The 25,786-nt window shown below is 51.3% G+C and overlaps 1 protein-coding gene across 7 annotated transcripts in view; it reads left to right on the forward strand.

Moving 5' to 3' along the window:
* Positions 1-3,099: 3,099 nt before the first annotated feature.
* The window catches only part of Triobp (TRIO and F-actin binding protein), a 65,760-nt gene continuing 43,073 nt past the window's right edge, over positions 3,100-25,786 (forward strand). For 5 of the 7 annotated variants that reach the window (XM_039079579.2, XM_017594983.2, XM_039079582.2 and 2 more), the window contains exons 1-9: positions 3,100-3,216; positions 3,407-3,563; positions 5,641-5,792; positions 10,396-10,495; positions 11,484-11,629; positions 13,240-13,426; positions 14,551-14,710; positions 18,467-20,801; positions 25,073-25,184. In XM_039079579.2, coding sequence (XP_038935507.1) covers positions 5,770-5,792; positions 10,396-10,495; positions 11,484-11,629; positions 13,240-13,426; positions 14,551-14,710; positions 18,467-20,801; positions 25,073-25,184 — 3,063 coding nt within the window. In that variant the 5' untranslated portion in view covers positions 3,100-3,216; positions 3,407-3,563; positions 5,641-5,769. The remainder of the gene's footprint in view (positions 3,217-3,406; positions 3,564-5,640; positions 5,793-10,395; positions 10,496-11,483; positions 11,630-13,239; positions 13,427-14,550; positions 14,711-18,466; positions 20,802-25,072; positions 25,185-25,786) is intronic. The other 2 variants (XM_039079581.1, NM_001409036.1) reach the window with 2 other exon arrangements.

The raw sequence follows: 25,786 nt of genomic DNA on the forward strand, positions 1-25,786 counted from the left end.
ATGTAAATGTATCCCATATGTACAGGGCCAGTGGAGGTCAGAAGAAGGTGCTGGATTCTTGGAAAGGAACTTACAGTTGGTGTGAGCTACCATATGGTTGCTGGGAACCAAACCCAGGTCCTTGACGAGAGGAGCATGTGCTGCTAACGGATAAGTCATCTTTCTAGCTCATAGGAGTTCTGCTAGACCTGTTTATAAAAGGTCGCCACGGGCTGGAAAGATGGCTTAACGGTTAAAGGGAACTGACTGCTCTTCCAAAGGTCCTGAGTTCAATTCCCAGCACCACATGGTGGTTCACAACCATCTGTAATGGGATCCGATGCCCTCTGTATGTGTGTTTGAAGACAGTGACAGTGTACTCATATAAATTAAAAAAAAAAATCTTTTTTTTCCCTTTCTTTTTTTCGGAGCTGGGGACCGAACCCAGGGCCTTGCGCTTGCTAGGCAAGCACTCTCCACTGAGCTAAATCCCCAACCCCAATAAAAAAAAAATCTTAAAAAAAAAATCACCACAACTGGGCCTGTTGACTTTGCTTTCCCTTCTAGGAGGAGATACAGTACCCTCCTGGCCTGAGTCGCCACTCCTCCAAACCAGCCATATGCAGTTCTGCTCTAATAGCATGTGGCTTCAGTCTTGTAGTGGGGACAGGCTAAAGGCTATAGGTGGGAGAAGGGCTAAGGAAGGGGATGGGCTCTATGCATGCAACTCTGGGGAAGCTATAATCCCTGCAGTGTAGCCTTTGTGAAGGAACACCAACATTTCTGTAAGTAACCCCTCACTTGTGTTCCGAAAGGAAGCCCAATAAAACCATTGGTTCCCCTGAGAGGACTGTGGTGGAAAAGTGCCTTGGCTTGTCATTGGGAGGATGGGCAGACACTGTCTAGGGAGAAATTTTAGCAGCGTTCACTCTGCAAAGTTGTCTTCCACAATTGTGCCCTTCACACGTCACATGATAAAACAATACAATTTAAAAGACTCGATGCCGGCAAGTCCAAGCTGGAGGGGGAGACAGGAGGAGGAACAGCGACAGTGGTGACTTGACTGGCCGCCATCACACTACTCTCAACTGAATCCCCTCAACAGCTCACAGAGCTCTGGGACACCGTTCCTAGACAAACACCCTCATGGAGCCACAGTGGAGGTTAGGGGACTCTGGAGAGCTCACTAGAGCGACTTTCTTCTGATAGGATAAGGACTAGGAGGGCTGTATGGTCCCTGTGCCCCAGACTACATGGGAGGAATGGCCACAAAGGGAGGCTTCATTCTTCGGCTGCCACTTTACCAACCCCTAAGAGCTCTCTGGCCTCCACCATCATTCTCCCCGACCCTACAGGAGGGGCCCCTTCCCATAGTCCACTCTGCTCCCTGCCTTCAGCCATTCTCTCGGCAGGCACTCCAAAGTTAAGGTGAGGACATAATCAGGTGCCCACTTGGTCCGGCTCTCCTACTTGTCACTCCAGGTCTTGCTGTCCTTCAGCTTGTGACCTATCCAGACCAACAGGCTCATCCTCTCAGAGTCGCCGCTCAGATGACCGCCCTAAGGTCACTGGCAACCTCTTGGAAACACGCTCCCACTCCACGCCTGCCACTCCATGCCTGCCACTCTCTGCTCTGCTTCTTTCTCTTGCCTGGGTCTGTTTTCCTCCACCACATGACCACACAAAAGCAGTGCTCAGGTCCCTTGTTCTCTGATGAACCCTTGGTAAACATGACTGACAAAGGGCTCCATCCATTTTTAACGAACTGCACTGTCAGGAGTGCCAGCCTCAGTTGGCTCTGGGATGAATAGCCTGGTAGGAGCAGAGGGCTGGGGCCATGTCAGTTCCAACTCAGTGGAAACACCCGTTCCACTCCAGGCTCAGAAAGATCAAGGAATTGTCTCAAGATCACCCAGCCAAGAAGTGCTAGAGGCTGACCCTGAGCCCAGGTCTCACTAGCCCCTTTCTTAGAGCTAGCCAGACCAGGAATAAGCCTATTGTGCTTGTCAGCCAGATTCATGCAGGGTCGGGATGTCTTCACTTTGGAAGAAATTACATTTTTTTTTTCAGAGCTGGGGACCGAACCCAGGGCCTTGCGCTTGCCAGGCAAGCGCTCTACCACTGAGCTAAATCCCCAACCCGGAAGAAATTACATTTTATTCATGCCCCCCCCAGCACAAGTGAATGAAAGTATTAGTAAATGGGGTGGGGGTGTTCCACAGTGGCCTGCACAGTCAGACATTCTGAGATTTTAGTCCGGATTCTGCCCTTTATTAGCTGTGTGACCCTGGCAAGTCTGTTGACATCTCTGATCTTTGTTGCTATGTGTGTAAAGGCCTGGCTTAGGAGCCGGTGTTTAACCAGTGCACAATAGAGCTTAACTTGAAAAGTTGAGGTGGGGCTGCTTGTTTTGTGGGTGAACCCAGGTCAGTGTTCAAATGGAGATGAAGATCCCTGGGCAAGGAATGCTCTGTGGTCCCTGAGACCCTGACTGCAGTGACTTAGAGTGGTGTGATTTTGGTTCTGTGTTCCATTCGTGTTTCACAACTGTTCTGCCGGAACAATATACTTGGTTGGTTGGTTGGTTGGTTTCAGTTTTTGGTGGTTTTACTTTTGTTTGACAGGGTCTCATGTAGACCAGGCAGGCAGAGCTCCAACTGTTTCTGGCCTTAACCTTCTGATTTTCTTCCCCTTACTTCCCTACTGTCTTCACTTCTCAATTTCTGGATTTAGAGGTGTACATCACCAGCCCTCTGGATATGCTTGGAGCGGTGGGCGATTCATCCTCCTGCTTCAGTTTTTCAAGTGCTGGGATAACAAATCTGTGCCCCCGCGCCAGATTAACCACATTTTGTACTTTCCATACACGCATTAATGCCTTTTGGGGGACCTTAGCTAGAGAGAGTCAACGAGAAAGAGACAAGCCCTCAGGTCCTGTCCTCAGCCCCATGGGGACAGGACTGGACCAAGATGCGGGTAGCGCGGGCAGGCGAAACATACCCTGCATCCCGCGCTGCAAGGCGCCTGGGCACCGCCCGCCTCTGCCCCGCCTCTAGTCCTCGGTGTGTCCAATCACACACTGACCAAATGAAGCTCTTAGGGCAAGCCTATTGGAGCTCGGCAGGGGCGTGGTCTTACACGCACCTCCTGGCATCGTTTTTGATTCATTGTTAAAATAGAGGCTGTGACTCTGGCACTAGTACCTCCATCGCCCCGTGAGTGGAAACCCGAGTCCAGGTCAGAACCCCGCGGCTAGCGGAACTGAGCCGCCTGGAAGGGGAGGCCAGGGGAGGGAAGCTGAGGGACCCCGAGGAGCTGGCTGACTGGCTGCGGGAAGAGGAGATTCAGGGTCTATTCTCCGGGTGGGGCGTGTAGATGTACAAAGGCTTTTTATGGTTAAATTCTTATCATCTAATGTGTATTTTAGGGAGGATTTTTCTTCCAGTTTGTTGGGGGTCGTGAAGAAAACTGGAGTCAGAAGGGGCTCATGAAGAACCCCTGTTTAGCTTCCCTGGAAAAGGAGCCACATTCTCCATCCAAGAGGACGCTCCTCTCGGTGACTGAACCAAAAAAGAACAGCCCAGGTTTGTGTGGCACATCCATCTCTCCATCCATCCATATATCCATCCATCATACAAAACGGGGACTAAGTAGGGCAGATAAGTGGGCACCTTAGGAGAAATCCAAGCCCCGTGGATCTTCCTGTGGGAGTTCCACTCTCCAAAGGAACGACCTAGAGCCCCAGGGGGGGACCCAAATTCCTCAGCTCAGCAGAAATTGGCAACAAAGGTTTGACCCCCCCCACCCCAGTTCCATCATCACCAAGTAGGTCAGGAATGAAGTGACCTGTGGTGCCATGAGGTACTTGGGCTCTGAAGCACGCTAGATACCTCTCCTACTTGGGATGAGTGGAGATCAATCTCCCCACCCAGAGCCACTTCTAGGGTGTGGACATTGTAGCCTCCAGAACAGAGAGGACTGGACAGCCTCTCAAGACCTGGCAGTAGGCTAGGTTGGGGGTGTAGCTCAGTAGTACAGCAATTGTCTAATGCCTGCCAGGACTTGGGTTTGAGCTTTAGAAAAGGGAAAAACCAAAACAGTCACACAGGTGCTTTATAACGGTAGATGGTTGTTCACTTTTGTGTTAACCCTTTGTTCTCCAGTCTGGAAATACCTGGCCAGCCCTTTATACCCCTCTGTGTTTGCCAAGGGACCCCAGGTGCCTTGGCAGTATGATCCAGCATCCTCATGTTCACCTCTGAGCTGTAGGAGACAGACCAGAACCTCCAGCTGGACCAGTACCACCTCTGTTGGGGAACCTCTCCGTGCCTCGATTGCTTCCTCTAAAACTGGTGTTAAGTTGAGCTGAATAAGAGGGAAACTCTAAGTTTGTAGAACTACACACTCTGGGATGACCCAGGGTCTCCCTTACATGGTGTAGTATGGGACTCAGCACCTTAGATTCTGACTGGATGGGTCACAGAGAAAACAGAATTCTGGGGGGTTGTTGTTAGCTTCTTCATTTGGTGTGTGTGGGTAAGGGGTGTGCATGTGTATGTGTTTGTGTGTGTGCACGTGTGTATGTGTGTATGAGTGTGTGTGCACATGTGCGCGTGGGCATGTGTGTACATATGTATGTGTTTGTGTGTGCATGTGTGTGTATGTGTGTGCATGTGTATGTGTATGTATTTGTGTATGTACATGTGTATGTATTTATGTATGTGTGTATGCGTGTATGAGTGTGTGTGCCCATGTGTGTGTGGACATGTGTGTACATATGTATGTATTTGTGTGTGCACATGTGTATGTATTTATGTATGTGTGTGTGTGTGTGTGTGTGTGTGTATGCACGTGCCTGTGGTACACACAGAGGAAAGAGTTTGGGGTTGAGTTTCCTTTTCAGTCACAGTCCACATTACTTTTGGAGACAGGGTCTCACTGAGCCTGGAGTTGGCTGACTCAGCAAGACTGGCTGGGCAGTGAGCACTAGGGATCCCTCAGTTCTCACCCCACTAGCTCCGAATCTCGTGCTTGGGTTCTGGGCTTTCAGATGCAGGTCCTCGTGCTTGTTGGCAGCCCTTTGGCTTTATTTTCCCTTTCAAGAGATGGAGACGGTATGTAGCCCACTTGATCACAAACTTGCATCCTCACAAGGTCCTCCTGCCTCCTACTGGGATCAGGGGCATAGTCACCACCTATGGCTGGGAACTTGCTTTGTTTGTTTGCTTTTTGTTTTGTTTGTTTTCTGAGTTTCTCTGTGTAATAGTCCTGGCTGGCCTCCAACTCACAGAGATCCATCTGTCTCTGCCTCCGTAGTGATGGGATTAAAGGTGTGTTCTATCACACCCAGCTTTTTCAAATCTTTCTTTCTGTCTGTTCATCTGTTTGTCTTTCTTTCTTCCCTTAGTGAAAACTTGGATTTTATGAATAGCACAAGCAGAATATAATCCAGGGTCTGGATTTTCAATCAACACTTTATATTAAAAAATCACATCTAAACACTTGGCAGCATGTTTGGGCACTTAGCTGATGTTACTGTTTGTTGAGTGAATACATGAACAAAAAATGGGTAGACAGTTTTGTCTGGCTTGGACATATCAGAACTAGGGTCTACATAGTGGCCCACCAGTTATCAGGTTCTTGTCCCCCTATCTTTCCTAGGCCCCACCTAGAGAGCCAGCCACTGTGGCTCACCTGCTATGGAGGAAGCGACTATGAATGTTCCAAGTGTACACTCTGAAGCCAGTGTATCTGCCAAGAGCCACTGTCTGAGCTGCTGTCACCCTGGGGATGTCCATGGAGCAAGACACCAGGTAGGCTGGCTTGGTCTTGCAGGTGGTTTGGAATGCAGTCAGTGGCGGGTTGAGCCATGAACATGCAGTTGTTGGAGGGTGCTTCCCCCTGTGCCTTGTGTGCTTGGGCTCTGTTAATATTTCTACACATTGTCACTTTCCAAAGACGTTATTTTTATTTATTTATTTTTATTTTTTGACTCTCCTGGAACTCATTATGTAGGCTAGGCTGGCCTTGAACTCACAGAGATCTGCCTGACTCTCTGACACTGCCTTCTTCCTCTTTTTTTTAAGGTAGGATCTCTTATGATGTAGCCCTAGCTGGATGGCCTGGAGCTTGCTATGTAAACCAGGCTGGCCTTGAACTCAAAGATCCAGCGGTCTGCTTCTCAAATATTGGGATTAAAGGTGCACTCTGTCATGCCTGGCTGTTTTGTTCTGCTTTTGAGATAGGGTTTCTCTGGGCAGCCCCAACTGCCCTGGAATTCACTCTGTAGACCAGGCTAGCCTCAAACTCAGAGATCCACCTGCCTCTGCCTCCTGAGTGCTGGGATTAAAGATGTATGCCACCACTGCCTGGCACGCCCAGCTTATTTAAAGAAAAATTTAAATTATATTTACTTACTTCTATGTCTGTGAGCGCCATGATCACTCATAGAGATCAGAGAACGATTGGTGGGAATGACTTTCCTCCTTTCACCATGTACATCCCAGAGATTGAACTCAGGTCATGAGACTTGGAGACAAGTGCGGTTGCCCAGTGAGCCATCTTACCAGCCTATGCTTTTATGGTCTTTTTGAACCATAGGCTCATCTAACCTATTCCCGGCTTAGCTGATCTTTTGTCTTGTTTTGTGACAGGGTAACATTCTGTAGCCCTGGTTGACCTAGAACTTACTGTATAGATCAGGCTAGCTCCAAACTCACAGTCACATGCCCCTGCTTCCCAAGTGCCGGGATTCCTATGATTGTGGCTTCTCAATGATAATGCAGTAAAGCTTCCGGGGGGGAGATTAAAAATAAATAAATAAATAAATAAAGGCCAGGTGTGAGGGTGCATGCCCATAATCCCAGCGATTGGAGGCCGATGCAGGAGGATTTGCATAGTGTTACCAACATGGCTACCTAGTGATTCTAGGCAAACCTGAGCTACAGAGTGAGACCCTATCTCAAAACACAAAGCAAAACGAAGTGCAGAAGAAGAGACTGAAAGAGACAGGTTGTTAGACTGTTGTCTGTCCACGGCCGCCCTTAAATTCCCACCTCTGTGGGAGAGCTTCCTTGGCAGGTATGAGAGGCAGGGAAAATGCCTGGTGATTCCTCAGATGCTGGAGTGAAGGAGGAACCATCCTCTCACTCTGCAGTCAGTGTGGGCAGATGCCAAGCTGCAGTCACACACAAGCCCAGAGTGCCCAGGCTCGCACCTTGAGAAGCACAGAGCCTGTGACTCTCCAAGGCTCCTTCAGCCTCCACCTCATGTGTGCCTGTTGTTCCCAGCAGAGTCTGAGTCCTCTCAGCCTGGCAGTCAGCTTCCCAATTGTAAGGGTATCTGTTTGTCTGGAGCGGGCGGCCTGCATGGTAACCTCTGCTGGCCAGTTCCCTACAACACATGCCCCAGGCCATCTAAGCCCTCCTGCTGCCAGCACTGTGGTGAGCACAGCAGTCTCTTTGCTCTGGATACCTGGTATAGCTTAAGCCCTAGATGTAAGGAGCTCTTGCAGGATGTTTGCTTCCTGCCCAGAAACTAAGCTTTGGGAGTTCTATCTACTGCAGACCTAGACCAAAGGGTTACGGATTCAATCAGATCTGAGGTGTACCCTCAGTCCCACAATTCCCCAACAAAGATTCCAGTCAACTCATGTAGTCATTTGGAATAAATAGTTGCTTGAACTGAGCTGTATTCTATCGAATAAGTGTTCTAGCTCAGCGATGTTAAGCAAGCCTGTGACATCACTGGGTCCAGGGGCCTGATGGTCTAGTCAAAGACATGGAGAAGAAGGGAGCGTCCCTGGAAATGGCTGTTTCATCATGATTATGATCTGGACTATGAAGTTGTCAGATCACAAGGAAAGACCTCTGAGGACCTTTGGCCACTTGCTGAAGGCAGCTTGCCAGTGGAGCTGGGGAGAAGAGAAGAGAAGGGGATACTATGGAACATATAAAGGTTTTTTGAGGTAGAAAGGATGAGGGACATCCTAAAGGGGAGAGTCACTCAGAAACAGGATGGAGAACTGTCTGGGGCCTGACTCTTTGTGAACTTCAGTGGACACAGTGAGGGCCTTATATTCTACCTCAGTTGTCAGGGGCCACACACTAAGGACCCTTAGTAGTCAAGAGAGCGAATGACTAAAGTGATCCGGGTTTCATTTTCAGTGTTTCCTGTGGTTGCTGGGCAAAGTGTGGGATGCAGCCGGGAGAGAGGGAGACAGGGGGATGCTGCGAGTGTGTACTTGGTCCAGAGAGAATGGTGGCCTTGAGATGGGGACACAGGACTGTCCAGTCCCCAGAATCAGGTTTTACTACCATGTCTCATGCAGAGAAATTTGTCCTTCTTAGAGTTGGGTCCCAGGGCTTCCTTGCTGACCTTCTTGGGCTTTCAGAAGTGAGCAGAGCTGTTGTTGTTTTAAGATTTATTTATTTTATTTATTTATATAAGTACACTGTAGGTATTTTGATACACCAGAAAGAGGGCATTGGATCCCATTACAGATGGTTGAGAGCCACCATGTGGTTGCTGGGAATTAACCTCAGGACCTCTGGAAGAGCAGTCAGTGCTCTTAACCACTGAGCCATCTCTCCAGCCCATGAGCAGAGTTTTAAAGCCGAGGTCACCACTGAAACAAATAAGATGTGACTCCAGGGCCCCTTTAAGCAGTGAAGACTCTCAACCTCCTGGGGGAGGAGGGCCACAGGTTGGTGTGTGCCCAGCCCTCTGGCTGCTCATCTCCATCTTAGGGGCCACCTCTGCCTCCTCTGGCTTGAAATTAGAAACTGACTGGGGGCCGCAAAATAACTCAGCAAGTGAGCCCAGTGGCGCCCAGTCTGGGTCTGATGACCTGACTTCAATCCCCAGGACCCAAGTGGTAAAAGGTGAGATCTGACTCTTGCAAGTTGTCTTCTGATTTACATACACGCACACACGCACACACAAGTAAATGTTTTAGAAAGGAAGCTGGGGCTGAGAGATGGGTCAGTGGGTCAGTAGTTAAGAGCACTTGCTGCTCTTACGAGGAGTTTGGCTTAGTTCCCAGCCCCATGTCAGGCTGCTTATGACTGCCTGGAACTCCAGTTCTGGGGACTCTAATGCCCTCTTCTGGCCTCCATGGGCCCCTGCACACAGGTGATGTACACACACACACACACACACACACAGACACCTGTCACAGGGGATGGCTTAAGCTTACCTGCTCATGGTTTCAACTGCTCTAGAATATGTAGAAATGGGAGGCTGGAGAGATGGCTCAGAGGTTAAGAGCATTGGTCCTGAGTTCAATTCCCAGCAACCACATGGTGGCTCATACTCATATCCATCTAGAAAGGCATGGTGCCCTCTTCTGGCCTGCAAGCATACGTGCAGGCAGAACGCTGTGTACATAATAAATTAATGAATCGAAATTTAATAAGTATGTAGAAATGGCTTGGGTCACAAGGGGTCCCCTATGACCCAAAGTGGAGCCCTGGGAAAGTCACATGGTACTGAGCAGGCCATGGCCTGGTTTGGAGAGAGGGAGGACAGGTTGCATGAGAGAGCCTTGCTTTATGCTAGGGCCACACAGACCTTTATATTCTATTTTCCGTCATTCCATGCATGCCCCCTCCCCGCCCCTTTTTTAGACAGGGTCTTTTTATACAGCCCAGGCTGGCCTTGAACTCATAACCTTCCGGTCTTAGTGCTTCCATTGCAAGTGTACATTACCACGTCTGGTTAATTTATTTATGTTTTATTGTATTTAATGCGATTCTAGCAACTTAACATTTGTTAGGTTCTACTTAATCCAGTTTTATACTTGGATAGACAAATGTCACATCGTGCAATTCTCCTCATGTCCCCTAGGGGGTGGCTGTGGTTATCGTGACAATTTTATAGGCGAAGTAATTGAGGACAAGTCACCCTCTCCAAGGTTTTGGTCACATCTCTGCCTCCTTTCCATAGATAAGAAGGCCCAGAGAGGGGAAGCCACCGAGTGAGATCATCCAGCTGGGATGGGACCCAGGTCTGTCTATAGCCAGAGACTGTGACACTGACTAGGCAGGAAATCAGAGCTGGGGACTGACAATCGGACTCGTTCATGTGGACAGGGGAGGGGACAGGGCTAAGGATGAAAGCAAGACCCAGGTGCCATGTCAGCCCTGGGGTTCATGCTGGGTGGGGTTCATGGGAAGTGCAGCGGTTAGGAGAGAGTCTGCTCCTCCTTCATGCCGTGCTGTCCCCTGGGTGGCCAAGGCGCCAGGCTCGACTGTGGATCTGACACCTCCTGCTGCCTGGCTCTGATCAGATTCTGGCTGTGGGGCAGGTGTGAAACCGAATGCTGAAGGGTTGTTCTTTGGCCTGGATATGGCTGCCGACCCTCGCCCTTCCTTAGCACAGCCTGGCCTTGCTCATGGTGACTTTCTTGAATCCTAGAGCACTTCTGCCCACCCAGGGCACTGCCTGGGCTACAGCCTCTGTTCCAGTCGCCAGGCTCCAGGGTCCCCAGGGAGACTCCCACCAGGCCTGCTCTCAGGTGAGCCGACAGGATCGGGTTCCTTCGGTTTCATGTCCCTGCATTGTTCTTGGCTGGGCCCCGGCTTATGAAACAGTAATGAGGGGCCCTGCTCCCGAGGCTGGCCCCTCTAAGGTTTCTGCTGCCTGGAACACTGCAGCCACCACGGCACAGAATCGGGGCCTGGGAGGGTGACAGCGTGGGGGCCTCAGCCGGAGCCCCCCGGGAAAGAGGGTGCTGACAGCCGCCAGCTGCCGCTGCCGGAGCCCGCTGCCCAGGTAACTTGAGAGGAGGCGGGGCACAAGGTGCCATGGCCCTGTCTCCCACCACCAGGGGAGGGCCCTGCCATTCTGGGAGGTGGAAGGAATAGGGGGACCTTCTTTAAGGGGAGCAGTCATTCCTCCTGGCTGAGACCAGTACCAGCCTTTCCAGGTGTGGCCCTGCTGTGGGCAGTGCCAGGGGCTGTACCCCCTGCTTTGGCTCTTGCCTCTCCTGTAGAGGAAGAGAGCCCTTCATTTCTTCTAGAGCTCCCTAGCCCCTCCACCATCAGACTTCCTCAGGCCAATCCCCTTCTTCCCTCTTGTTTTCTGGCTGCGATGGTGTTCTGGGACCTTTAAGTTCCGGTTCTCAGGAATGCACCCGTAGATATGTGTTTACATGGTCTTGCATGCATACATGCATTAGTGTAACTGACAAGTCTGCACACATGCACATATCACTCAACAACAATGCATTCATGGGTGCCCCAAACCACAGATGTACCTGTCCCTAGACCTGTGCATGGGTGCACGTGTATGTATGCAATCGAGGTAGCTTGCCCACTCGCTCTGACCTGGGTCCCCAGGGCACCTCCAGCTGATGGGAGGGCATGTCTTCTTGAGCAGGGAGATCTCAGAAGGTGACTTCTGGAGACACCTACCAGTCTGAGCTGGGAGGGGCTGTCTGGGGGAGGGGGAAGGGGAGTCCCACGTGGGTCTGAGCTGTCTCCTCTCTCCAATGCGGGGCCCAGGAGCCTCACAGCCCTCCCAGTGCTGAGGCACCCTACTGTGACCTGCCTCGCTGCCCACCGGCCCTGCAGGACCCACTCCACACCACCACCTGTGTTGGCCAGTCTGTGGACAACCTTGGTCTTGGCCTTGACCAGGAGCCTCAGAGGTGGGTAGACCCCAGGCTTTAGGAATGGGCTCCCTGGGGGGAAAATGCTCGCCAACCTCCACCATGCATCTCTTCATGACGGCAGGGTCCATCTACAGAAGCTGGCATGGGTCACGTGGTCAGCCCACAAAGTCTGGGCACAGAGGGCTTTAGGCATGATTCTTGGGGTCCCTGGAAAACTCACATTGAGCTGTCCTTGTTTTACTGGGGTCTCTGATCCTAGCCCTGGTTTTCTTTCCTGGTGGTCCTACCCATCCCATAATTCCATGGCGTAAGGAGGGATAGCTATGCACTTCTCCTGGTCCTTGTGTATGTCTTTAAATGATTGAAGGAGCTGGGAGCCGGTGGCAGATGGATGTAATACCAGCACTCAGAGGTGAGAGGATTTGGAGCTCAAGCCTAGCTTGGGTTACATGGCTAGACTCTGTCCCTCTTAGCCCCCCAAAAGGCTGAATGGTCCTCTTGGCAAGGGCACCTCTTTTTTTTTTTTTTTTTTTTTGGTTCTTTTTTTTTCGGAGCTGGGGACCGAACCCAGGGCCTTGCGCTTCCTAGGTAAGCGCTCTACCACTGAGCTAAATCCCCAGCCCCAAGGGCACCTCTTATTACCCCTGCTTGATTGGGTTCCCGGGTTTTGAGATTCCTTTCAGTCCAGGCTTGACCCAAGGTTCCCTGCTGGGGTCTTGAGACTTTGGGAGGCCGTGGCTTGAGGGTCCAGAGAGCTAGATCCTGCCTTCGCATCGCTGTGATGGGCTATGGAACCTTTGATATGCTGTTCCACCTCTGTATGCCTTACCTTTCCTGGCTGTAAAATAAGAGAGGCTGAGACTTTAGCTCGATGACAGGAGGTGTGCCTAATATTCTGGGGTTTGATTTCCCATACATCAGACATAAAACTTAAAAAGAAGAGAGGCTATACCAAATCCTCATTGTGTGAGAGCAAGTTTTCCCTTCAGGTGGGCTGTGGTGGTCAATGTATTTTAGGAAAATTTGGGGACACATTCGTTAGTGGAATCTTTCCTGCAGGACTTGTCAGAGCATTTGATTTGCAAACCCTCGTCCTGTGGTTTAGGCGTGAGGGTGTACGCCCACGGGTGTGTGTCGAATGTTCCATTCTTCCCTTAATGGTGGCAGATCTCCTTTATCATAGCCTCAGTCCAGCCTGTCTTTTATTTTGGGTTTACTTTTTGCTTTTAACAGCAGAGCCACCACTCCAGCCCTTCTCACTATTTTATGGGCCTGAGTGTGGGTCACTTAGGGAATACCGTGAGCTGCAAGCCTCTTGAACCAGGGCACAGACTTCGTAAAGTGCACTTATTTCCACAGCGCCTGCCCTCGGAGCTTGCTTCACCTCACAATGCTTAACAGCCTTCATCTGCGAGCACAGCTTAGCGTCCCCATAGCTGCCCACTTCCATGGGAGGGTGCTATGGGTCTAGGAGGTGGTCGATATCCCAGCCCTACACCCTCGGCACTGACTTCCTGTTCAGCAGTGCAGAACAGTTCACACCCTGGCTCGGTGTGAACACACCCACTTTTACCTGGGTGGGCAGGGCTCAGTCCCTGACTCTGTTACCTTCTAGAGGAACGTTACTGATCTCTCACCTCTTCCAGGATTGGGTCCCCAACAACAGCTCTCCCTGCAGACCCAAGGAACAGGCACCGGGACCCCGAGGCGATACCCTATCTGGAGGGCCCGGCCTATAGCACTGACGAACACAAAGACGAGGACCCCAACTCCAATACCAGCTCCAGCCAAGACAGCAATACCCCTCATGATACCAGCAATTCCTCTTCTGTGGTGAGCTGAGGGCAGGCAGGAGTCTGGGAACAAGAACAGGATCACCTAGTGTCCTCAGCCTTGGAGACAGGAGGAGCTCTAAACTTCCAGAGGGCTGAACTTTTTATAGCAGAAAGGCTAGGCCAAACTTAGCCCTTGCCTTTCCTGCTGGGAGGTCAGGGCTGTTGGGCTGGCTTGGGGTGGGGAGGAGGGAGGGTGTGTGGAGAGGAGGAGGGTGTAGTGATGGTGGGTGGTGGGTGGAGTTTCAGTCCACAGGGACTTTCGTTGAGTCACCAGCTGGCTCAGGCCTCAGGACTGAGAAGTAGGAATGGTGTCCAGAGTAAGCATGAGACTGGCCCCAATTGTGCCCTCGCCACGTGCTTGAGTCCATAACCAGTCCTAGTGTTGATTTCCAAAGGTGGAGGGAAGTAACTGGGCTTGGGAGTTGTCAGGGGCTGGCAGGAGAGAGGAGCCTAGAAACTGTCCCTTTGCCTGCACACTCAGACCTGTCCCATAAGACATCCCCACCCCGGGGCTGGGGATTTAACTCAGTGGTAGAGCGCTTACCTAGGAAGCGCAAGGCCCTGGGTTCGGTCCCCAGCTCCGAAAAAAAGAACCAAAAAAAAAAAAAAAAAAAAGACATCCCCACCCCACCAAGAAGGAAATGACGGGGAAAAAAATGGACACCACAGAAACAGCCTAGCCAGCCTCACACCTGTGGCAAGTGCCATGCACAGGGCTTGGCCTGAGCCCAAGGAAAGTTCTCCAACACCCTCTAAGCTCGAGACTGCTGTGGCCCTATAAGGAGCTGAGGCCCAGAGACTGGAAGCTCATCACTGGAGACCACACAGCTGGGAAGCGGTGGGCCTGGGATTTGAATCTATTTCTCCTATCTGTGTGTCTTTTGCCCAGCTTTTGGCTTTAATGACTGTGTCTCCTCAAGACTGACAGATGATCCACTGTGGCTAAGAGCGTCACACAGGCAGCAGGGGTGTCCTTAAAATTCTATTATTCTTTTTTCTTTTTTTTTTTTTTTTTCGGAGCTGGGGACCGAACCCAGGGAAAATTCTATTATTCTACCCTTCATTCTGGGAGTGCACACCTAACCTAGGGGTCCTCTTCCAACAAACTCTTTTTCTCTCTAGCAGGATTGGGACACTGTTGAGAGGCCTGGGGTGGTCCCCAACAGGAACAGACTCACCATGATGATCCCAAGGAGGCCTCAGGAGGGGTTGAGAACTGACAGTGCTCAAAAGGTCACCAGGTCCCCAGCCAGAGGAGACACAGCAGGCCAGAGGAAGGAGAGTAAGTCCTTCTAGGCTGCTCTCATAACCATGAAGTAGTGATGGCCAAGGGCCCTGGTCTTCCTTTGAGGGATCAATTTTTTAACTAGTTTATTTCTATTTTATGTGCATAGGTGTTTTGGCTTCATGTATGTCTGTGAGAGTGTGTTGGACCCCTGAAATAGGAAATTGTGAACTGACATGTGGGTGCGGGAATTGAACCCAGGGCTTCTGGAGAGCAACCAGTGCTCTTAACAGCTGAGCCATCTCTCCAGCCTTGAGGGCTCAAATCTTGTTTGTTTGATACAAGGTTTCTCTGTGTTCCCTGGCTGTCCTGGCACTTGCTCTGTAGACCAGGCTGGCCTCGAACTCTCAGAGACCTGCCTGCCTCTGCCTCCCGAGTGGTGGGATTAAAGGTGTGCACCACCACTACTGTCCAGCCAAGGGCTTGAATATTAATAATAATAATCTTTAATCTTAATAATAGACATTCTTGTATCATGTGTCATACTGACTTCTCTTGAAAGATTGGGGTCTCTGAAGCTGCCTGAACACAAATGGAGTACCTACCGTAAACAGAATGATCAGGTGGGACCTCGGGTACGGCTGGGCCCAGGGGTTGAGACGGTAGTGCTGAAGTGGCTTCATTCTTTGTTAAACACTTTTCCAATGATAGCATGATGATGGTCTGCCTCACACAGAAAAAGGGCGTGCCTTTCCTGTAACTACAGTTAAAGTGTCAGGAAGCTCTCACCAGCACCGTTGTGTGTCGTTTTGATGGCCTCCTCAGGGCAAACGTCATAGCTTGAGCTAAGAGGAGGGAGAGCCTCCAGAGAGCAGTCAGGGTGCTCTTCTGAGAAAGAGAAGGGGATGGAGACGTCTGGTGTGCCAAGTCTATAGAGGCTGGCAAGGTTGGCCAGCATCTTGCTGGGATGTGAGTCCAGTATGGTGGGCACCATGTTCTGGCCCTGGTGTCTTTCTTCAGCATGATCCAGGAGTTGGGGTGAGGATGCCTGCTACCTCCCACCCCCTTCCCTGATGGCAGTCCTGGCTTTTCCTGGTCCCTGCAGAAGTGTCATCAACATGCATGAGTGAAGTTTGGGGTCTCAGAGGGAGTTAGCATGGACCCTTGACCTAGAAAGGTCATACTCCAGCCAAGCAGACAGACAGGAGCCATCCACAGTGACCCAGGACACAGCAAGAGAATACACAGAAATGACCGAAGACATGGGTACAGGGCTGGCACAGGACAGGAGGGCTGTTTGGATCAAGGAGAGCAGGGCAGGGAGGCAGGACTATGTGACCCATTGGCAGCTGCAGTTTAAATGTGGGTAAGGGGACACAATAGGGGTGGGCTGTGCCAGACCTCTCAGCCTTGCCAAGCAGTTGGGATTCTCTAAGCATGGTTTGGACAGAATGCAGTCAGAATGCAGTGAGGCAGGAGGATTTGGAAACAGGTAAACTCGTGGCAGCCACCTGGTAACATCTAGTTCAGTCCAGAACTGATGCTGAGATGCTGAGTTCCAGGGTGAGGGGTTGCTCCCCAACCGGGACGTTCAGGGACCTCACCATGTTCCCCCAGACCACACTTGACCTACAGGGAGAGGCTCCCCGAGTCTGGGGAGCTTTCCAGATACTGCAGCAGCCAAGAGGCCACTCAGCATCAGACAAGCTGTCCCCCTGATGGTTTCCCTGGGGACAGGATCGCAAACAGCCCCTGGGTGTGGGGGGTCCATGCCTCTAACCTGGCACAAATGAGCTTTGGCTATCTGGAGCTGAGGCTAGTCTGGAACTCCAGATCCTCCTGTCTCCACCTCGTCTATGCTGGGATTACAAACAGGCTTTCCTTGGTCCCTCTTGAGAGTGGATGGTATCCTCTCTGTGACCTACTTAGCCAGATTCTGTCTGTGGCCACTGTCCACCTGGTGGCCACTTGCTACATTGCAGTCGGAGGCTAACTAGGCACATCCCAGTTGGCACAGCCTACTGGGGTGCGAGGAGGGGTGCAGGACACAGATCGCCCAAGCACAACTGTGTGTACCTGCCCTGTTTGGAGACCTCGTTCTGTGAGAGGCAGGCTCCTAGAGCATCTTGACGGGTGGGGTGGCAGGAGACAGGTCGTCCAGTATGTGGCACAAAGGGTAAGGCAACTGGAGGAGAGGCCAAGCCAGAACCAGAGGTTCTGCATTATGGGTACTGCATCCCTGTGTGCTGCCCACCACTGCAAGTCCCAGAGGCACCATGGGAATGCAAGGCCCTTCCACACAGAGCTGCCAAGGGGGCAGGTAATCAAGGCAACAGTCATAAGGAAGGGCATGGAAGGCAGCCCTTGGGCAGGGAACCTAAGCACTAGAAGGAAATAGGCATCAGCAAGACAAACGGCCTTGGCGTCATGAGGCTCCTGTGCTGTATCGGAGGACCTCAAAGAGTGGGTGCCGGGCCTTGGAGAGTGGGCGAGGAATGGAGAGGGGAAGGGGACAATTCCTGCACAGCCAGAGTCTTATTCCAAATCCAGCGGGGAGCCCCTGGAGGGGTTTTTCCTTCTTTGCATTTTGAAATAATCTGTGGTCAGGAAGCACCTATGCCAGTGGTTCTCAACCTTCCCAATGCTGCGACCCTTTAGTACAGTTCCTTGTTTTAATACAGTTCCTTGTTATGTGGTGACCCCCAAACCATAAAGTTATTTTTGCTGCTGCTTCCTAACTGTGATTTTGCTCCTGTTATGAATTGTAATGTAAATATCCATGTTTTCCAATGGTGGTGGGCAACCCCTATGAAAGGGCCATTCTCCCCACCCAGGTTGCAGCCTCCAGGTAGAGAAACACTGATCTAGACATTCAGCGTAAGCTCCCCCGCCCCGGTGCCCTCTCTTCAAATAGTCATTTATTTATTTTTGTGTGAGTGTGAATTTACACGCATGCATTTGTGCATGTGTTAACGTGCTTATGTGAGGTCAGAAGACAACCTCTCCACTATCTAAGTCCTGGGGATCACACTCAGATCCTGAGCCTTAGCCGCAAACAGGTTCACCTGCTGAACCATCTCACTGGCCCTCCCTAAGGAGTCACTCTGGGACCCGAGTGTGGGGGACAGCACTGCCCATATTTCAGCCGGCCCTTTCTTCTTCAGTTAACCCAAACTTGAAACACCCTCACAGACATGCTCAGGGTTGTGTCCCCTAGGTGAGTACATCTTGTTGACAATATCAACTGTCACATGCGGTAACCTGGTTAGGCGCCGCTTCTGCTTGCTAGACCTGGCATTCTGCATCTGCTGCAGACATTCAGGTCACCATTCACCAGCAGCCACACTAACCTTGCACATTTCTAGACTCTGGGATGAGTGTCTGAGACAGGAGGGTAGGAAGGGTCCTTAGGAGTAGGCATAGGTGAGGGCACTATGCCTTGGCACCCATGAAAGAGGGTTCTTAGGAGTGGGGGTGATTTGTGGTCATTTGACTCAGGAAGTAAAAGCGAGGAGCCAAAGTCATCAGGCAGATGCTCCTGGTTCATTCATCCTCTCTGGGGCCACCGTTTTCCACAACTTTGATCTCCTTTGACATATCCATGGCCTTCTCCATCTGGCACCATCCCATGAGTCATTGCGTAGCCTTGACCCGGCAGCAGAGGGGTACCTGTGCTAGTCTCGGCCTAAATAGGAAGAGGGTGTCTCTTTAGAATGGACGCTGAAGCCTATGAGTAGTAGGTTGGGGGCTGCCCTAGTTTTCTGTCCTGCCTGGATTCCTCTCCTCACCTGTTTAATTCTCATCTCTCTCCAGATTCTGGCAGTGGTGGACAGAGCGCTGGCCAGCACTGGGTGAAGCTGCGATCAGAAAGCGGCTACTTCTCTCTGGAGCGACAGCGCTCAGGGCAAACCCAGGCTTCCTCTGGGACACCACCAAGCGGACCTCGGACCACCACCCAGGCTTCTTCTGCTCAAAGGGATGTTTCCCAGGCTGCTTCTGCACAAGAAGCTCCCCAAACCTCCTCTCTGCCCCGAAACACCCAAAGGGATACACAGCGAAGCACCCCTAGAACTTCCTCTCCTTCAAGAGTATCCCAGAGGGATACTCCTAGAATCATGTCTACCCAGCGAAAGAATACTCCACTTTCCTCTCCCCTCAGACCCACTCCAGAGACCCTGAAGACCTCTGCTCCAGAAGATGGTCCCCATGTTACATCACCTCTGTGTGCCCAAGACTCCTCTCTCAATAGAACCACCCAGAGGGACAGCTCTCGAACTTCCTGTGCCCAGAGAAACAATCCCAGAACCTCATCTCCCAACAGAACCACCCAGCGTGATAACCCCAGAACTTCTTGTGCCCAGAGGAACAATCCCAGGACCTCCTCCCCCAACAGAACTACCCAGCAGGATAACCCCAGAACTTCTTGTGCCCAGAGAAACAATCCCAGAACCTCATCTCCCAGCAGAACCACCCAGCATGATAACCCCAGAACTTCTTGTGCCCAGAGGGACAATCCCAGGACCTCATCTCCCAACAGAACCACCCAGCAGGATAACCCCAGAATGTCTTGTGCTCAGAGAAACAATCCCAGGACCTCCTCTCCCAACAGAACCACCCAGCGTGATAACCTCAGAACTTCTTGTGCCCAGAGAAACAATCCCAGGACCTCCTCTCCCAACAGAACTATCCATCAGGATAACCCCAGAACTTCCTGCGTATCACAGAATACCCCCAGGACCTCTTCTACTCAAGTAGACAAGACTACAGCTTCCTGCAGCAGATGGGAACATCTCCGAAGCGCCTGCACCCAACGAGACAACCCCAGGACCCTCTCTCAAGGCTGTACCCAAAAGGACAATCCAGGCCCATCCTCTCCCCACCGTGCCACTCAGGGGAGTAGCTCCAGGAATCCTTCTCCCCACCGTACCAACAAAGATATCCCCTGGGCTTCCTTTCCCCTTCGGCCAACCCAAAGTGACAGTTCCCGAACCTCATCACCATCACGCACCAAACAAAACCAGGTGCCTTGGGCATCCATTTCTCTCCGGCCAACCCAAGGGGACAAGCCTCAAACCTCAGCTCCTAGCAAGCTAGCTCATAATGACCCTCCCCAGCAGTATTCGCCATCCCTGGCCACCTCCTCCTCCTCCTCTCATAACCCTGGCCATCCCAGTGCCTCTAGGACTTCATCGCCTCTTCACCCAGCACCACGAGGGGCTCCCCAGACCTCTTTGGAGCCCTCTCAGCCACCATGTGCTGTGTGCATTGGGCACCGGGATGCACCTCGCGCCTCTTCCCCGCCGCGCTATTTTCAGTATGACCCTTTCCCCTTTTTCCCAGATCCCCGCTCGTCTGAGAGCGAATCACCCCACCATGAACCCCCCTACATGCCCCCTGCAGTGTGTATTGGGCATCGTGATGCCCCCCGGGCCACTTCACCACCTCGTCACACCCAGTTCGATCCCTTCCCCTTCCTCCCAGACACATCAGATGCTGAGAATGAGTCCCCCCAGCACGATCCTCCTCAGTTTCCCCCACCAGTGTGCATCGGGTACCGCGATGCTCCGCGGGCCTCTTCCCCACCACGCCAGTTCCCAGAGCCCTCCTTCTTCCAAGATCTCCCCAGGGCCAGCACAGAGAGCCTTGTCCCTTCCACAGACTCTATGCATGAGCCTCCCCACATTCCCACTCCTGTGTGTATTGGGCACAGAGACGCTCCCTCCTTCTCCTCCCCACCACGCCAGGCCCCTGAGCCTTCCCTCTTTTTCCAGGATCCTCCTGGGACCAGTATGGAGAGTCTTGCCCCTTCCGTTGACTCTTTGCATGGCTCCCCACTGCTGCTCCCACAAGTATGCATCGGACATCGAGATGCACCCAGAGCCTCCTCTCCTCCCCGCCACCCACCTAGTGACGTAGGTATCCTGGCACCCTCACCTCCACCAGGTAGCTCAGGCTCCCGGGGCTCAGCACCCCCAGGGGAGACCAGACATAACTTGGAGAGGGAAGAGTACACCATGCTGGCTGACCTGCCCCCACCCAGGAGGCTGGCTCAGAGGGTGCCAGAGCCCCAGGCACAGGGCAGCAACGAGGGCCGTACCCGCAGCCCTGGCCGAGCAGAGGTGGAGCGCCTCTTCGGGCAAGAGCGCAGGTGAGCCAGGGCAGGGGCAGCCAGGTTGGGCTGGGGAGGAGAACAGTTGGAAAGTTCAAGAAGCAAGAGTTCAAGTCCTGCTGCCCACTGGCTGTACAGTCTTGGGCATGTCACTCTCTCCATCTATCTATATCAGTTTTTTTTTCCTTCCTGAGGTTGAAGTAACACTATGGATAGTCAGGTAGTCAAAAACACTGGAGTCTAATGGTCTAAGTTCAAATATGGGGGTCAAATCTACCCTATATCTTGTGATACCTGCTTAAAGCAATTTAACTTACTTAAGCCTTAGTTTCCTCATCTGTCAAATGGGGAGAGACTATTTTTTTTTTTTGGTTCTTTTTTTCGGAGCTGGGGACCGGAACCCAGGGCCTTGCGCTTCCCAGGCAAGCGCTCCACCACTGAGCTAAACCCCAACTCCGGGAGAGACTATTATTAGTATATTGATTTCACTGAGGCAAAATTCCAGAAGGGTTTGATCCAGAGTGGTGGGTTTAGTGTTTCTTCCCTGCATGAAGGAGAAAAAGAAAGTACCTGTGACTTTTTCTCTGTGCATTGTGGGAAGAGAGACATGGTTTTGTTTTTTGTTTGTTTGTTTGTTTTTCTTTTCTTTTTTTTTTTTTCGGAGCTGGGGACCGAACCCAGGGCCTTGCACTTGCTAGGCAAGTGCTCTACCACTGAGCTAAATCCCCAACTCCAGAGAGACATGTTTTACATGTATGGTCAGAGGCTGGGGATGTAGCTCAGTGGTAGCAGCACACACAAGCCCTTGGCAGCATACACAAGCCCTGTGCTTGATCCACGGCTCTGAGTAGATAAATGCCTTGGGCTTTATTCCTCTGGGTGCTGGGGATGGATCCCAAAATGTACACCTGCCAAGGAGATAGTCACCTCAGAGCCACGTGCTTTATGGAAAAGCTCCCAGAATTGCAGACTTTCAAAGGTGAGGCATTACTTTCCAGGGACAGGGTCACAGAGTCCTGAGTCCTTGTGTCCTATGAAAGTCCTATGTCACCAGTAGCATTTTACTTCCGGGACCCCTCCCATCCTCCTGTCCATCTGGCTGGGGTTTCTCTCCTCAGGGAAGGCAGCACCTGAGGCTTTTTTAGAGATGCAGTTACACTGATTAGAAACAAGAGAAATAAGGTAGGGGTGCCTAGAAGCCTGGAAACATTCTGAGTATTATCTAGTGGGTTTTAGTGTATGACTGAGTGGGACAACCCACACGGGAACGTTAAAGCATTTCCAGCACCTTCTTTTTAGACACAGTTTCTCTGTGTAGCCCTGGCTGTCCTGAAACTCCCTCAGTAGACCAGGTTGGCCTCAAACTCAGAGGTCCACCTGCCTCTGCCTCCCGAGTACTGGGATTAAAGATGTGCACCACTGTGCCAACCCTAGCACCCTAAGATTCTTTTCTTTGCTGGCCCTCAGGCAACATGTCTGTAAGATCTGAATTTGGATGAGAAGTTTTATTCAAATGCCCATCCCAGTAAATCAGATTCATTTACTATCCAAGAGAGAAGCCTTGTCGACCCTGGCATTCGTGTGTCTCTTTCTTTGATCTTTAAAAAATGGAAAACCAATTTTGGGGAAGGAATGGGCTGGAGACAGAGACTCATTGAAGCCCAAGTTGGCACTGAACTCATGGTGCAGCCAAATGCACTGCCGTGCTGGCTCTGTAATAGAGATCACCTATGTGTTTACGCATTTATTAAATATTCCCTCTCAAAGTTACTTTTGAGATAGTGCTTTGCTATGTAGCTCAGGCTGGCCTTGGACTCTCATATTTTCTCCGTCTAGTACATTTCCAGGTTGAGCACCATTTGCCTTCTGTGGACAGCATGTATTTTGTGAGAGGCAGAATTTATGAGGCAGCAGGGTAGGGGGGTGTACAGGGTTGTATTTTTATCGTCTTCAATTTACTCCTCTGACATGTATTTATTGAGCATCTGCTTTGTCCAAACTTCATTCTAAGCCTGGAACATTTTTCTCAAAGAAAATCTGGAAGAGTCATATCATTAGGCATTTGACTTGGTGTTTCAGCCTTCTTCCCCCAACCCCCATTAGATGCCTGAATTTTAAAACAGTCTTCCTTGGGCCACCTAGACTTGGTGTCTTTGGTTCTTTTAAAAACAAACGAACACAAACTATGTAGCCCTAGTTTGTCTGGAATGTGCTCTGTAGACCAGGTTAGCCTAGAACTCCTAGTTGCTTCTGCCTCCCAGTGCTGGGATTAAAGGTGTGTGCTACCCTGCCCTGTTGGTTCTTTGACACCATTTGGAGGCCCAGAGGCCCATCTGAGTATCCAGAGGAAACTCATTTCCTTGGTCAGCCACATCAGCCCTTGGGAAAAGGTTGCCCCAGGCAAGACCTGTTGCAGAAGAGCTGGCTTTCCACCAGGAGAGGAGGTGTCTCAGGATATTTTAGGGCTTTCAGTCCTGTCTTTCAAAGCTTCAAGAGGGATAAGGGAAGACGTATTGGGAGGAATGGCCATTGAGCAAGCTGGAGTTGGTATGGAAAATGAATGTTTGAAAGAGCTCAAACATTTACACTTTCTTTTTTTTTTTTTTTTTTTTTTCTTTTTTTCGGAGCTGAGGACCGAACCCAGGGCCTTGCGCTTGCTAGGCAAGTGCTCTACCGCTGAGCTAAATCCCCAACCTCACATTTACACTTTCTTATTAGGTCCCCGTCATGTTTGAGATGTTGCTTCATCGAAGCTCCTACATGTCAGTTCTAGGGGAAACTTGCTCAGAGGCCTTAAAATTGATTAAAAATGGAACCTTATCAGGGATTCCTCAAGCTTAGAATCCAGGGAGCTCAGGATTACTAAGGACTCCAACAGCCTCCAGAACGAATTCTAATGACATCAGCAAAAGCCACAGGACCATAGCAAAGCCTGACGCCACACTTCTGGTAGACAGGGTCTCACGTAGCCCAGCTGGCCTCCAACTTTCCATGTAGTGAGTGATGAGCTTGAACGCCTGGTCTCCCTGCCCTACCACCTGAGCACTGGGATCTCAGGTGTCATCAACCGCCCATGGTCCATTCCTTCTGCAAACCTCTGCAGTGTTCTGCATGGTTCTTCTGCTGTGAAGACTTGGGAGAGACATTCCCCACAGATCCCCTCACAGACCTCCCTCAGGGCCCCCCTCACAAACCCCCTCACAGACCTCCTTCAGGGCCCCCCTCACAGACCCCCTCACAACCCTCCTCTTGTCTCCTTTTGGGACTCTGGGCTCACTGAAAGCTTCTCTTCTTCCTGGTGTCCACAGGCATGGCTCCACTGACTTTACTTAGTTTTGCTGGACTGGGGATGGACCCTGGGATCTCACACACACCTCTTTCCTTTACCAGTTTAGATGAAGTCCAATAGTCAGACCCCACAGAAGGTAAATGTTCACAGAGGCTGGGTCTTTGGTGGTAGCTCCCAGACCAGGAGAGGGAACAGACTGTCCCGGGTCTTAGCCTTCTAATGGCGGTACTGTGCTGAATATAACCTGTGCTGAATATAACCTTGAGTGCTCTTTGTCGACCCACACGAGTATCTGGATTTTGGCACAGGCTGAAGGTCACCTCCGTTGTGTATGGTGACATTTGCTAGTGACCTTTCTGGGATCATTGTGTTGGAGGGAAAAGTTTCTTCCTAGTCACCCAGCCAGGAGCCAGTAGTTAAGAAGGGACCAGCGTTGTGGAAGCTGAGTGATGGAGAGGCCGGTTTAGCTTTAAGAGAAGCAGAGAATGCAGCTGGTTCGAGGAATCTGCAGTGTGCATGTGGACGGGGAAGGGGCAGAAAGAACGGGAAATGGGGTACCCAACATTCACCCCTCTTGTCCTCTCAAAGTAGCTGTACAAAGTGGGACTTCTTGGCACACAAGCGCTTGGCATCTAGAATGTAGGAAGTGCTCAATAAATATTTTTTTTAAACATTGTGATTATTTTTGCTCAGTGCCTGCTACACAATAGATGCTCATTAAATCTGAATCCCCACAAGGACTAGTCTAACCTTTGTTGGGGGGGGTGGCTGGCTACTGGGTGGCTCTTGGCTGAATGAGGTGGCTGAGAGCCATGGGCTCCTCCCTACCCCTCACTCCTGTGTCTTCATGGCCTCATGAGTCAGATTACATGTCCCCATTTTCCAGAAGGAGAAACTGAGACCCTGAGAGGGTCATCCTCATGTTGGGCTTTCAGTGAGTCTTTTATCAGGGTTGGCTGGGAATGCGGGGTGCTGGAGTGGAGTCCCCAGGGCCCTTTGGAACAGCTACGTTTCCTCATAGGAAATCGGAGGCACCGGGGGCCTTCCAGGCTCGGGATGAGGGACGGTCACAGCGGCCCAGCCAAGGTCAGAGCCAACTTCGAAGACAGTCCAGTCCTGCCCCCAGCAGGCAGGTGAGCACCGCTAGCCACCAGCCCTTATGATTTGTCACTGCTTCTCCCAATACCCTCGGTTCCAGGCAGGTGTCCTGGGCAGGGAGGTCCTCTGTGAGAAGGGCAGGGCCCCAGCATAGGATTGAACTCCATTCTTTCCCATGGTCCAAAAACTCTTAGTAAGATGTGAAGGACTCTGTACAAATCTTTTGAAGACATTCCCTCAGTGCTGTCCCCTCGGAGGCACCTGCTATCTTGCTATCTCTGAGAGCCACAGGTGCATCAGGCAAGCTCTTGGGGCTGCCTCATCCAGTCTAGAGATTGGATCTCAAATGAAACTTAGAGGGCAAGGCACACCCCAATGGCACAGTTACCCACGGTGGAAATTCGGGTACCTGATAGCTTACGGAGGGGAGTCTGGAAAGTGAGCAGCTCTCTGCAGATCTCTTTCTGGAGCAGAGGAAAGTGTGTGAGAGGTGAGAGCTGCACACCACAGACAGAGCCGTGACTTCCCACCTGCTTCGATCCAAGCTTTTAGGAAGACACAGCCTCACTTCTGGGGTTTGGCTAAGACAGTCAGCTACCGGGTGCAGTCGGGAGCCTCACCCATCTCTTCACCTCAT

Source organism: Rattus norvegicus, chromosome 7 (assembly GCF_036323735.1).
Source record: "Rattus norvegicus strain BN/NHsdMcwi chromosome 7, GRCr8, whole genome shotgun sequence".
Lineage (NCBI taxonomy): Eukaryota > Metazoa > Chordata > Mammalia > Rodentia > Muridae > Rattus > Rattus norvegicus.